Raw genomic sequence first — 14194 nt, forward strand, 5'->3', positions numbered from 1 at the left:
TGCTGTAGCTTTCTTTATTCGACAACATTGCTAGCGAAATAACACTGCAATTGCTACAAGTGAGTGAGGCTCTGGTACCACAACTACACTTAGAGTTCATTCAAAAACGTTTTGTCGTTCTCAGCAGGCCTTCAGAGAAAGGCTTCATGTGCAAACAAGTGGGTTAAATTTGCAAGCCTCAAAATATAAATGTACTTAAAACCTAGTTATTTTCCACCTCTCCGAAGAATAGTCACAAAGACTATTTAATTATCAATTCTTGCAAGAAAATATAGGTAAGAGAAGTCACTTCAAGCAGTTATAGAGGCACGTAGCTACTGCTACTACTGAAGGTAATTTCAATGCACCCCCTAAAAATCGAATGCAAAGGCACAAACTGTACACCACCATTTACCAGTCATAACTGTCCATGTTACGAGTAAATTGCCTTATTCATAGTTTGATACAGTTTCAACCAAAACACATATGTTGAACTGGACTTTATTCTCATCAAAGTGCAACACAATGGTCTTGACAGGAAGTATGAAGTAGGCTTGTACTATCAGCATCAAATGAAATGTGAACAGCGGGGCACGTCGACGAAGCATAACTTAAGGTAAAGCGAGCCGTCTAGTCATCACCAATGACAAGCGCACACATCCAGTTTGACAGCAGGGCACAATGATGCTACCCCATACTGCAATATTTTAATTTCTCTTCTGGTTCTCTTTTATTTGAAAGCGAGAAAAGAAAAATCAACGAAAACAGAAGTTAAAATAACATAGTATAAGGCGAGTATTATTGCACACTGTGGCACAACCGTATATGCCATCGGCATCAAGTGAAACGCTAGCAGCGATGTACGTGGTCCAGTTTGCGCAGTCATCATTACTGCACTGTCGTCTTTCTTGCATTTTCAAACAAAAGGGAACCCGAACAGAAACAAAAATATTGCATTATAAGGGGAGCATTATCATTATCACGCAGTGTGGTCAAACCAAATGTGCCTGGATGGTTGATGACTGGACGGCACAAACTATACCTTCAGTTATGCTTCTGCCACGCCCTCCTCCACTGTTGGAGCTGAGCTTCGTTTGACGCCGATAATACATAAATGCATTAATGTTTGTCTGTACTCCAGCACAAAAATATTTCACCTAATGAATCTAGTTTGGCTCAAAAGGAATAAAATATAACCATGCCAATCAATAGCTGATGGTGAAGGAATGAAAGATGACTTATTTCTTGGCATCCTACAACCAATATTTCCAATTTTACTGCTGGGGCAAGCGCAAAAGTTATAAAAGCAAAGGCACTGGCTGCTTAAGATGAACACACACTATACAAAGGACCTTAGAAGCTGCAAACAACACTGATACTGCAAGAATCCTCTGTTTACTTAATGAAAAGCACATCACAATGCACGCAGCCAATGTTAATGCTAATAGAGATACCAAGTTGCAAAGTTAAATGTCACTAAGTCCTTGAAATAAAGTAGTGGACAAAAGACCCATGCAAGTTATCATAAACTATCTTTCCTTTATTCTGCAAATAGCACAGAGCAAAGGGCAGTGCTGATGCCTGACATTAGTAGGTTCAAACTACAGTGTGGCAGGCAACCAGCCACAGGCTGGTTGCCTGCCATCAAACGGGGCGCAGGAATTATATCTGGGCAGTAGGCTTCTACATTAAAGGCATGTTCGCCCTCACAAAGTGGCAAAGAGCACCTTGATTCGAACTTCTCCCTCCTTTGGCACGGCAACTTCAACAGTCTCGATCGTCAGTGGCTTTGAAGGTTCCCAGGCCACTGCAGCCTTGCACTGGATTGGCTGTATAAAAGAAAGATTGATCATATGATAAAACAAATTAGTAAATAACTAACTTAATTACAGATTTTGGAAGCAGAAAAGCCTTGTTTGGCCATGAGCCCTATTTTATGACAATTCTTTTCATTTCCAATTTTTTTTTTTTTTTGCTTTTTACCATTTGCTGGGACATGATTAAAATGATATTTCATTGCATGCTGCAAGACCAATTCCAGCAGTGATAGCGGCACAACGGCATCTGCGCCAATGACGAAGGGCTAAAGGAATAGAAAATGAAAGAAATCAGAAAATACAGTTCCACGTAATCTTTTGGACCAAGCTGTAGGCTCCCTGCTATGAGTACAGGCTATGAGCATGTGCTATGAGTATGTTCATGATGCGAACACTGCCCAGCAACTAAACATGTTTATCAGCCTTAACAAAAAGTACTATAGGACCCCTTCAACTTCCCTCCATGGGACATGTTTGCTTTCGAATAAAAAGGCACTAAGTTTGCAAATCAATTATACCTAGAGTTCTGCATTTCCTGAGTTCACTTTGGTGCAAAATAAGAGTGCATCATAGGAGTCTATTTCATACAAAAAGAGTTTTCAGTGGTTTCATTTGAAGTGTACAATTATTTGAAGTTCTTTGTTACCCCATCATTGCAGCTATAAAAAGTTTGGCACTGTACATATGTGAAGAGAAACAATAGCTGCATGAAATTTTACACCTGCCAGAGCATGCTAGTGTATATGCATGCACTTTTTGTGTAGGTGTGACCAGTGATCGCAGCATATATATATATATATATATATATATATATATATATATATATATATATATATATATATATATATATATATATATATATATATATATATATATATATATATATATATATATTACATCCCTGAGAAGAAAGCTCAACTGGCAGCACATTTCTTGGCATGTAATGGGTGTCATCTGTGTTATTCTGGATAATGAATGCTTGGTACATCCATGTGTGCTATATATGGTTTTTAGTGTCCAGTATGAAATGTCAAAAGGTCATTCCCTACGTTGCACACTGTCAGCCATATGGCTGACAGTGTGCAACGTAGGGAATGACCTTTTGACATTTCATACTGGACACTAAAAACCATATATAGCACACATGGATGTACCAAGCATTCATTATCCAGAATAACACAGATGACACCCATTACATGCCAAGAAATGTGCTGCCAGTTGAGCTTTCTTCTCCACATCCTCTGTTGTACAAGTTAAAACAGCATGGCATAAGCACCGACAGCACCATGAAGCTTCTCTTTCATTCTCAAGCTAACAATCAGCACTGAAACCTTGGCAATTTGGCACCAATCCCATGTTGCAAAGCAAACACAAACAACAAAGCACCAGGGTGAAACATCTCAAAGCACATTGTGGCATCTTTGATTTGTGCTTTGTCAAGTATGCTTCCAATAAGTCTAATCCATGAAATGTTTGTCAGCTAGTGCCTTGATTTTAGAGGACTTATCTGAAAACACAGAAACTTACACACACATGCATTGGCTCAATCAGAATGCTAAAGCCTCTTGCATTATTTATGTGTCCCCACCAAACTTCATTTTAAATAATACTCTTTTTTGAAAGAGAAATAATTAAGAACAATATGGCTGGATAAGGTGACATTTGGGATATAAATGGGTAAAATCTGTGTACAAAGTTTCAAATTTTGAAGAAAATGAGCAAGTCACATTATTTTGCCAATAAGCCCTGTCTGCTACAGCACTTGTATACGATTATGTATAAGGTAATAAAGAATGCAAGGTACAATAAAATGCCCAATTATGGAATAAAAATTGAGTTAAGATACTAATACAGCCTCATGAAAATGACGTGGTTATAACTGCTCCAAAAATAAAACAAGTGCTAACATCCTTACAATGAATTATGAGCTTAAACCAAATGAACATGGAAAGGCCAATTATCACAACCTAATTGAAGATTTTCAGTAAACTCCACAGCAGAGAAGACTCAGGGATGTAAAATAACCTGGAAGTTAAATAGTCTGGTCCACATGCTTTGACTTTGGCTACAAGAAAGCCTTTGAAGTTCAATTTGCATTGTCAAACAGAACAAGGGCCAGTAGGCGCAATGCAAGTGGCATCACAGAACAGCCCTCAACGTATGGATGACAGAATGCACATTCACTGGTATCATACACAAGATGAGAAATAAGTGGTAGCCAATAGAATAAATGTAGGAAATCATTTCCACCTCCATGGAGCAAGGAGGTGGAAATTTCATGCATTTCTGTCAGTGCAGATAAACCTACTACACTTTTTCTGTGGTCATTTTACACTCTTCTGACAGCTAATTTTTAACTAAGCTTTAGGTAGCTAGCATACAGGGTCAAGCCACAATATGATTGAGGCATGCCATAATGCCAGAGTGGGGGATTCTGGATTAATTTTGACCCCCTGGGTTTCTTTGTTTACTAGTGCACAGGGCCACCCCTTTTATTCTGAGCTGCCTCTATAAGGATTAAGCTCCCACTGCAATGAAGGGGGTGGTGGGGTGGTGAGAGGACTGTTCCTGACATGGTACTTTTGCACCCTCAGCAAAAGTTCCATTGGGAGAAAATTGCAGAACTGTCATTAACAAGTTGGAATGATTCTGGTACAATTCCAGTTTTCTGTAGAACAGATGGTATGGGAATGGAATGGTAAGTGCAAGTGGTTTTGAATGTCCCCTTAATGACATGTCAGTGTATTGAAATTGTTCCCTGAGGAGCACCTGGGTAAGATACATGCCATCATCCAAATTACCACAAAAGCAAAAGCTAAAGATAGTCTCAACATTATACCAGCTGTTTGCACGCAACAAATCCCATCTCTTCCCCCCTCCTCCTCTCCCCCCCCAAAAAAATGAAATAATACTGTCTAGCAGTTAATTACCAGTTGCACGTCACTGGGCATAGCCAGTTACTTGAAAGTTCCTTGTCAATCCCGACCATGGTGCTTATCTGTTTCCAACACGGTTGTGACACTGGCTGCCAGTAGTTTCAGCCTATTAGTCCAGCTTAAAAAGTTTTACATTCATCATGTAAACGACGTGAATATATGCTTCTCTCTCGGGTTTTCCACACTATTATTATGACAGTATGCTACTTCGCTTAGGTAACACCGACGGCAAGCGGGCAGCACATCGGGAGAAACAGAACTATCCTGCCATCGATAAATGAGGCACTAGCTCAATCAAACCATGTGCAGCGTCGGCAGAGCCCTCATCGCCAGGAAAACACCATGCAGGCAATAAAACTAAATTACTTAAGTGCATATCAGTCAACGTTGATATTACTAAACAAAAGGGAAAACATGTGCCTTTCTGTAGTGAAATCAAGATAGGAGCTTTCTCAATATGCGCCATGGTAAGGACATGCGAAACACCAACTAGCACCTCGAGAAAGCAATTTGGTTAGGGCATATGTGCACAGTGCACATGCGCACAGCATATGAGCACACGCAACACCGAGACGTAGCCCACATAGCCCTGAACTTTGATTTTAGCATATTGAACAGCTATCCACGAAGGCTACATTAGCATTTTCTTATCTTCCTTTTGTACTTCATAAAAGCAGGTGGGAGCCGACGCGTCAAATTGTGATTACTGTAAGCGCCAAGATAAAGGAATCACTGCCGGCTAGATACAACAGGACGAGCAACTCAGACGCCTGACCTTGCCTTGGGTGGCATCGCTTAGTCCTCCCGCCAACATGACAGCTCACAACAGCTGGTAGCGAAATCTCAGTTACTGTGTGTAATACTGTGCTACTAATGCCAGTGCTACACCACGCTCCTTAGAAGTCGGACCGTCGGACTGCTGCACACGACACGCAAGTTTTGCCTTTCATGCTGCGCACACGGGGGACACGGGCCCTCACGGGCCTGAGCAGGAAAATTAAAGCAATGAAGTTAGCGAGAAACTGTTTGTAACTTCACCAAATTTAATAGCGATGTTTCAAATACACGAAACCGCAAATTATTCATTTGGTCATATTCCTAACAAGTGGCGATAGTAAACCAGGAAAACGGCGGGCCAGCTACGATTGAAAACGTGATTCAAAATACATACCATGCCGTTTAGTTAGTTTCAGTTTCGGTGCTAAAGTTTTGCATAGTTTATTTAACACTGATTTAGTTCTATACATGTTAATTATTTTCACTTCCTTAGTCTTGCACACGGTGTAAGAACGTGGTCGTGCGTCACCGTTGTGTGCATAATTTTGCTGTCGGTTGGGTATGGGTATGGTGTGGGGTGACTGCAGGAGTCAGTGATCCCCACACCCTACACTCTTAAAATGGTTAAACCCTTTGGGGTGTATATTTGTCCCACAACAATAATCGTCATCTGCTTTGCTTGCGTTTCCTTTCCTGAAAACTCGGCGCTCGCTACTTTCCTGTCGAGAATGCTGCGTCACACTGATAACGCGCATGCCGTTCGTGACTGGGAAGTACCGGGCTCGCAGCGTTAAAGAAAGAAAACGCGGGAAAGACAGATGACGATTACACTCTAAAAACAGTTGCACCCTTTGGGGTGTATATTTGTCTCACAACGATAATCGTCGTCTGTCTTGCCCGCGTTTCCTTTCTTTAACGCTGCGAGCCCGGTACTTCCCAGTCACGAACGGCACGCGCGTTATCAGTGACGCAGCATTCTCGACAGGAAAATAGCGAGCGCCGAGTTTTCAAGAAAGGAAACGCAAACTAGGCAGATGACGATTATCGTTGTGGGACAAATATACATCCCAAAGGGTGCAACCTTTTTAAGAGTGTAGAAGCGTCCCCGGTTCTCCCATGGTATGGGTATGGTGTACTGGAATAGGGTGTCGTCCGGCGGCGAAAACGTGCCTCTTTTTGCGATGACGGCCGGGAGGCAGAGTCATATATTGAAGAAGCAAAAGCCCCCAGATTTTCTGTCTCGCGCCCGCGTTGGTTATATTAACATTTCACAGATAGTACATTAACTCTATCTTTATGGCGTTCGCTCTTCCTCGCGCCTGCGCACAAACGGCTGGCGATCCCTCAAAATATTTTCTTGTTAGATAAAACCAATAAAACATGGCTAAAACAGTGAATCACATGCCAACCAGCGGCTGTAGTAGTGATTATAATGGTATCCCTGCATATGTCGACTTCTTCTTTAGAACAACGTTAGTGCCAGCCAACCCAACTACAGCAACCACCGATGCCATGGGCATCGCCACATCGACATCGCTTCCTGTAGGAAGATGGCGAAGGCGCCGTCGGTTTGTGTGTGGTTAATGGTGCATCACCATGGATAGCGATCACACGGGCTACGTTAGCTCGACGGCGACCATGGAAAGTGATCATACAGGTTACGCTAGCGTGACGACTCCTGCCATGGAAGTCGGGGCAAAATTTGCTTCGCTAGAAGAACTTAGCGCTGCACTCAGGCTGTACGAAGAGACTCACTTCACGCAGTTTTGGAGGAGCTCTTCACGAACAATCCTGGGTAGGTTACTCACGCCTCCGTTGTTCAACGCTATAGGCAGTGTAGATAATTCACTACAGCTCATGCTAAGCTTGGAAGCCGTTGTTATGTATCCAGCTCAGTGTCCCACGTTCAATATTTTTAAAATGTCCAAAGAGAGTCATCGATAAATGAGTGTGTCACGATACATATAGCTAACCGCTGTTCATGCTTCACTTATCGAATACGCAAGTAACACGAGTTATTTGCATATTCGCTCAATTGTGCAGTAAGAAAAGAATAAAAAAATCACTATAATCCACTGCCGTTGGCGTGAATGGCTGACCAAACTCATGCTGTGTGTTGCGATACTCAATACTCTGCACAACTCCTGAACGAAATCTTCATGGCATTTGGTTTAGGCTGTTGCAGGCAGTGCGTCATTGACGGATAAGCTTCGGTGACGGGGGTCTCGGTGGACACTTTTACAGGAAACCGGTTTACTGATGCCAGTATGAAGAGAGTAGAAAACTAACATAATGAAAGTGTGTCAAGATGAACCTCGAGGAATTAATAAATAGTACAGCACAATGCGTTGGCGGGCTAGTTGGTGCGAATCCATAATTACTTTGTTTAGCGCAAAGCGAAGTAATAATAAATAGTAATAGGTCAGCTGGGTGTTCCACGCACTTTCGCATTTTAGTTGCAACAAGTGTACGGTGCTGTAAACAAGTTTCTGCAGTACTAGGAAATCACATGCAAAATTATTATTAGTGAGCACCGTGTATTAAGTAGTTTGCAAAGGCTATGCTTGTTTCAACAAAGCAGACAATGCTGCGAAGGCTAGGGAGCCTGCTCTCGCTGCTCGCATTTCAGACCAAAAACTAGTGTGTCACTTATGAAACAGAGACAGGTTGCACCATGTAACTTCATTTAACATTAAGTCTCATACCTTTATGTCGGAAGTTGTGCCACAATTATTTCATGGAAGGTGTCGCAGATCTAAGTTCCGTAGAGTGTCATGCCACCCCGCGGCCATCGGCAAACTTTTTTCAAAGAGTATCAGTGTAACCGCAGGCTGCGTGGCGATAGCGCATTTGCTTGCTTGCTTGCTGGTGGCCAGTAGGCTTGATTATCTGTTTTTACGCATTGTTTGTTCAAGATGAAATTAGAAAGCAATTGCATGTGCTGCATGCCGCAGTGCACCAACATAGCTGTGGCAAGTGAAGTGAGCGTCCACTTATTCCCCAAAGATGTGGCAAAGAAGAAAGGAGGGGTTGTCTGTCAAGTTGCAAATTGGCAAATTGGTTGCACCACTGATGAAAGTATGCAGTGCGCATTTCGTCGGCAGTGACTCCTTCTGGAGCGACGTAGTTAAGAAACCAAAAGTTCTTTGCTGATGTGCATTCTTTTATTTGTTTTTCGACAGAGAATCGATGCATTAAGTTATAAAAATAGAGCTTGCGATAGTGTCTTCCAGCAGTGTGAACAATGGCGTGGCTTTGATCGCGAGTATATGTAGTACGTGGGCTCGTGTCAGAAGTATTTGCTCATGTTGTACCTACATCAACTCGTAGTGTGTAGTTGCCGAGGTGTCTCGTTTCGCCAAAAACGCATATTTTCGTTCTTACTGCACCCTGTGCTCCACCGCACGGCCAAGCTTGCGCTGCGCTCTTGTGACTAGCGCAACGAGACCACACGAGCATTTCAGATAAAAACTGACATGTTTGTAGCACTTTGTTGCAGCTCTAGAGAAATGCTGCGGTAGATCTACGTGGGCGGGCATAGTAAGTAAGTAAGTTTCACTGGCAGCAGCCCGCATTGTGGTCGCCATTGTCTCGTCCTGCCAGAAACGCATGTGTTTACGTTCTGGGCTGCACCTCGTGCACCAACGCGCGGCCATGCTTTGCAGCTACAGTTGCCCTGAAAACAAGATTGGTAGAACATAAAACACAGACACTGAATTCGTCACGTGAGCACAACAAGCTTCTGTTGTGACTCCTCGTCACTTGAACTATACTATAACTGCACCAGCGAAAAATCAAATAACCGGGATGGCTTTCTTTACATCTGCACGCACTAGCACAGTGACATACAAGAAAGATGTCTAAAAATCGCAGTTGTGGTAACCTTACTGATATCCTTCATTTTAATTATGAAATATAAATATCTGCTTATAACCACTCAACTAGTGAATGGAGCTCAAGAACATCACAGAGCAGTAGAATTACTCTTTTTCGTGAAATGGCAGTGTGCGAAAGGCAGGCTTTGTGGGCTGTCTTGATTAGCACGAAGAAAAAGTTAAGACAAGCTAACGTACCTTGATAGAACCTTCCCAGTCATAAAAAAAATTCCAGCTTGTGCAGCTCCTGCCGGACGTGTGACATCTGCAGGCAAAGCCCTTGCACAGTTACAGACGATGCGCAGCAGGCCTTCATGCCACAACAAATAATGTGCTTGGCGTTCATGACCTCTTCCCCTTCAATGAGGCACCATGTTTGCATTTCTGAGGCGTCTATGTGGCACATGATGTCACTTAGCAACAGTGATTGTGAAAAAGGTCGAGCCACCTTTAAGCGCTAAGCCAAATATGAGCTGACGTGAAGGACACACATGTGCTCAGGGGTTCCTATACTCTCTGTGGGCGCCATATTGAGTTGCCTTGCGTGCCACCTTTAGGCGACGAAAGTTGCGAATTTATCACCAAACAAGCAGGGTGACTTTTCTGTGACCAGCTTACTCATACCCAAAACATAGTACGTCACATAGTGGAAGCACAAAGATGCATAAATAATATGGGATGTGATGTAACCTTACGTCCACAAGTTGTATTAGTAATATAAGTAGTTATTCCATATAAGGTGTCACAGGTAAAGCTACAACTGCATACGAAACGTGTGGAGTGAGATTTGTGGGACTGCACTACTTTTGTAGCTTCAGTAGCGTTGTCTGCTATGTATGAAATGGCATGTTATCAGGTAGCTGCAGGACTTCTGTGCTCATTTCTCTCTCTGCATTTCAAGAGCTGTGTTATGCATTACAAGCAAATCACCTAGAGGAGCATAATGTTCCTTCTCTCTTTGTAAGTTGTAGAAAAGGTATGTGTTTTATGCACTGCTACACCTACAGATATATCTCCTTGATTCACTTCTGATGAATGCAAAATTTATTATTTCACACTGAAAGTACTTTTGCTAATCTGCACATTTTGTGCACAACACTGTCCATCTTCTGGGGAAAGTTCAACTTAATTTAAGGATGTTGCTTGATGCATATTTATTGCAAGCTGCTTCAAAATGGGCATCCACATGTTGTGCAGCACCTGCAATTTATGATTGACAAATTAAGGGTTTCTCCACCATGGTAGTATGCTTTCTGACCATATTTTATGTACACAGGATGTTGTTGACATGTTCATACCTGCCAACTCTCCCAAATTATATGTAAAGCTTACAAATTCTGACTCTTTTTATGATTTTACATATCTTTCATCAAAATATAAAAAAAATTATTTCATTGCATGAATCAGTTTCGCTTGTTAGTCTCATAGCCTTGGAAGTCGCCTGATTGTGAAGGGGTATCTGCTTCGAGCAGGTTTATTCAGGCAAGTTCCCAAAGCAGGCGAAATTCGCAACAGCAATATCTCTGTAAAAGTCTCTGTGATGTGAAAATAGTCTGTTGCACGTCAGTTTGTGCTGTTCCAAGTTTGCTTGTGTGCTGCACCTAAATGTAAATTTGTTTATTATAATATGAGTATGTATCCCACATGTACTCAAGGCAAACTAAAGAATAAATGCATACTATTCCTTGCCTGCCCCCTCTTGAGTGTTGTGTCCATGGTATTTTTCAAGTTCACAGGTTAGCAGTAGGGGTTTGCAAATATTCAACATGGTCCTCAAATTGAGTAGTGACTAATGTTTGGAAATGTTAATATTTTTTAAATAACTTACGTTGTCAACTTTGCAAGATCAAACATGAAGTTTATTTATTTATTTATTTATTTATTTATTTATTTATTTATTCACAATACTGCCAGTCTCTTGCGAGACCAAAGCAGGAGGGCATTAGCATTATAGTGCATTCAACACTACATAACTATATTTTGACAGGCTGCATAAAAAACAGTACCTATTTTGAAATGGCAAATAACAACGCTAGTTACATGCAAACAGGAGAGCAGACCAATTTATGTGCCACGAAAGATACCCACACCTAGAAAGCAGCCAATTTTCTCTTTGCTAAGAAATAGAATAATACTAGAGAAAAATAGAAAGAAAAAAAAGACTAATTACTAAACATAGTTTCAATTTTCAAGGTGAAATCTTCCAAGGACTCTGTGTTAGTAATGGATGGGTCTAAACAATTCCATTCACTGAATGTCGGGGGAAAAAAGGAATGTTCGAAGTTATCGTTGTTATAAGCATATTCTCGTAGACTGTATGCATGTTTGTTCGTGATTCTGCAAGAAAGATGTATTTGGACGCATCGATCTGGCTGAGCTTATGCAGGAGTTGGTGCAGAAACCTCAGATATGCCAGTTTTTCTCTTGCCTCGAGTGTAGGTAGTCTGGAAGATGGTAAAAGGTTAGTGCCCGAGCCGGTTCGCTTGTGCTTGTTATGAATAAACCGAACGGCCTTCCTTTGTACCCGTTCAATTTTGGCTAAATTAGTGACAGTACACGGAAACCATACAGTGTTAGTGTACTAAGATTGGGTGCACGAAAGTTGTGTAGGTTAAGAGCTTAGCATGTGTCGGTGCGAATGGTTGGTGCCTTTGTAGGAGAAACAAACAGCTTACGCAGAGGCACTGCTTTGACATTGTTAATATGCATATCCCATCTCAGATCGGAAGTCGAGGTGACACCGAGAGATTTCTGCTGCGTAACTCTTTGCAATAATGTGTTGTTAATTAGGTAGGTAAATTCGGATGGTTCTTTTTTTCTTGTTATCGTCATACAGAATGTTTTTGATACGTTGAGAGACATTTGCCACTGCTTGCACCAGTGAGCTATCTTATCTAGAGAAAGATTTAGTGCCGAGGGGTCATCACGATTGTTCATTTCCCTGTAGACGATGCATTCATCTGCGAAAAGCTTAATTTTGCAGTTTATGTCAACCGTGATATCATTTATAAAAATATTGGAGCAAAAATACTACGTATATTTTTAATCCCATCTACAAGGACATAACATACCAGAGCTTGCTGTGTCAGTCAGTCAGACTTTTCCTATTTATAGAAGCAGCAGCTATCTCCTCTTATCGGATTAAATCAGACATTTAATTGGAGCATACTTTATGCAAGAGTGGCGCACCATCTGCCACGACATCTTGCGCAATTGAAAAACTGAGTTTTCTTTTACTCTGCCGTTGTTGAAGACAACATACATGTCTGGTTTGGACGACACACTCGGATAGTAATTGGTCCACAAAGTTACCTTTAAAACTGATAATGCAAAATTGTGTATGCTCTCAAGATCCCTGAGTTTGCAAAAAATCTCCTTAGTTGTTCTTAATTCACCCTTTGTGCTTTTAATAAAGCATGCTTTACAATAGGCACTGTAATGACAGATCTTCTATTTTGAATACCATATTAATGGTGAGAAGGCAGTACATTATTCATAAACTATTCAAAAATATTTGATATTCAGTTTGCTTCTGGCACTATTAATTCATATTCGATTTGGTATCAAAAACAGCTGTTTGCACACCTCTAGTTGACAGGCATGCATGTTAAAGAGGCACTACTGTTCCTATGATAAATACAGGCTCGAAATGTGTTTGCAGTTGTTGAATTTTCATGTACCTAACTTGGTCCCAGTGACAGCATTCAGTGGTGTTGTTCACCAGCAAGCTTTGCATGTCAGCTTTTACTTTTTCTATTATTAGAACTGAGCACCTATACAGCTAATTGGGGCAATAATAGATGGTGCCATGACATAATAGCTACTAAAACAAAATTCCGATAGCAGCATGCTATTTGGGCCTGAGCCACTATTAGCACACAAAGTGTAGGTTCAGTGTTACCAAAAACTGTAATTCTGCACATTGGGACATGTTCTTGGTCTATGAAACAGTATTTACCACTGTAGCTGCACATTCATTAATTGCTTTCTTATATACAAGAATAAACAAACCTGCACCTGAGAGCCATGATCTTGTTCACATAACTTGAGAGCTTCAGATTATATTTTTTGTTGGATAAGGATACCTGTTACTTGAAACTTGCTTAAGATGTGATGCAATATTTGGAAGCTCTGCATTCATGCGTAAGAAATGTTGGGGCATAATGAGTGCAACATCACCATTGTGGTTCTAATGTACATGCATATTGCAACATTATTATAGGTGTGAAATGTGTCCAGCGACAGATGTCTTACTTCTTTTGGCAAGAAATTTCTGAATGTGCCTTGTATGATTACTGTTAGTTGTTAGCAGCAGTCAGATTCTTTGCCTGCCATGGCTTGTAGTCCTTCCACAGCTTTGGCCATGTGCCATTGCAAAACGGTGCCAGCTGTTCTCCATCCATCATCATGCTGGCCTCTGTTATCTGCATGGCCTCTATAATTGATTCATCACACCTGCCCAGTCTCAAAGTCCGTATTCTATAAAGCATCTAGTTGGTACTCACCGCTGTGGCTTAGTGGCCATGGTGTTGTGCTTAGTGATAAACACAAGGTTGCGGGATCAAATCCCGGCCATAGCGGCTTCATTTAAATGGAGGTGAAATACAAAAATGCCTGTGTCCATTTGGGGCCATGTTAAAGATCCCCTGGTGGTCCAAATTAATCTGGAGTCCCCCACTACAGACTGCCTCATAATCAAATTGTGGTTTTGGCACATAAAGCCCCCGAATTCAATTCATTTCTAAGTGGTACATTACCTCATCAGTCATCATTATGAGATTTCTCAGTTTTCAGTCCTGCCAAAGCCATT

The 14194-nt window shown here is 41.4% G+C and overlaps 2 protein-coding genes across 4 annotated transcripts in view; one reads left to right on the top strand and one right to left on the bottom strand.

Moving 5' to 3' along the window:
* The window catches only part of Fdh (alcohol dehydrogenase class-3 Fdh), a 70473-nt gene extending 64550 nt beyond the window's left edge, over positions 1-5923 (bottom strand). The window contains exons 1-2 of one of the 3 annotated variants that reach the window (XM_075696029.1): positions 5904-5923; positions 1707-1808 (exon numbers count right to left, since the gene is read on the bottom strand). In XM_075696029.1, coding sequence (XP_075552144.1) covers positions 1707-1808; positions 5904-5906 — 105 coding nt within the window. In that variant the 5' untranslated portion in view covers positions 5907-5923. Of the gene's footprint in view, positions 1-1706; positions 1809-4726; positions 4874-5507; positions 5756-5903 lie in introns of those variants that run through there. The other 2 variants (XM_075696011.1, XM_075696020.1) reach the window with 2 other exon arrangements.
* Positions 5924-7030: 1107 nt separating this feature from the next.
* LOC142585346 (uncharacterized) overlaps positions 7031-14194 on the top strand; it is a 57697-nt gene continuing 50533 nt past the window's right edge. Inside the window, exon 1 of the mRNA XM_075696055.1 lies at positions 7031-7304. Within this exon, the coding sequence (XP_075552170.1) occupies positions 7106-7304 (199 nt within the window). The 5' untranslated portion in view covers positions 7031-7105. The remainder of the gene's footprint in view (positions 7305-14194) is intronic.

The sequence above is a fragment of the Dermacentor variabilis genome, chromosome 1 (assembly GCF_050947875.1).
Source record: "Dermacentor variabilis isolate Ectoservices chromosome 1, ASM5094787v1, whole genome shotgun sequence".
NCBI lineage: Eukaryota > Metazoa > Arthropoda > Arachnida > Ixodida > Ixodidae > Dermacentor > Dermacentor variabilis.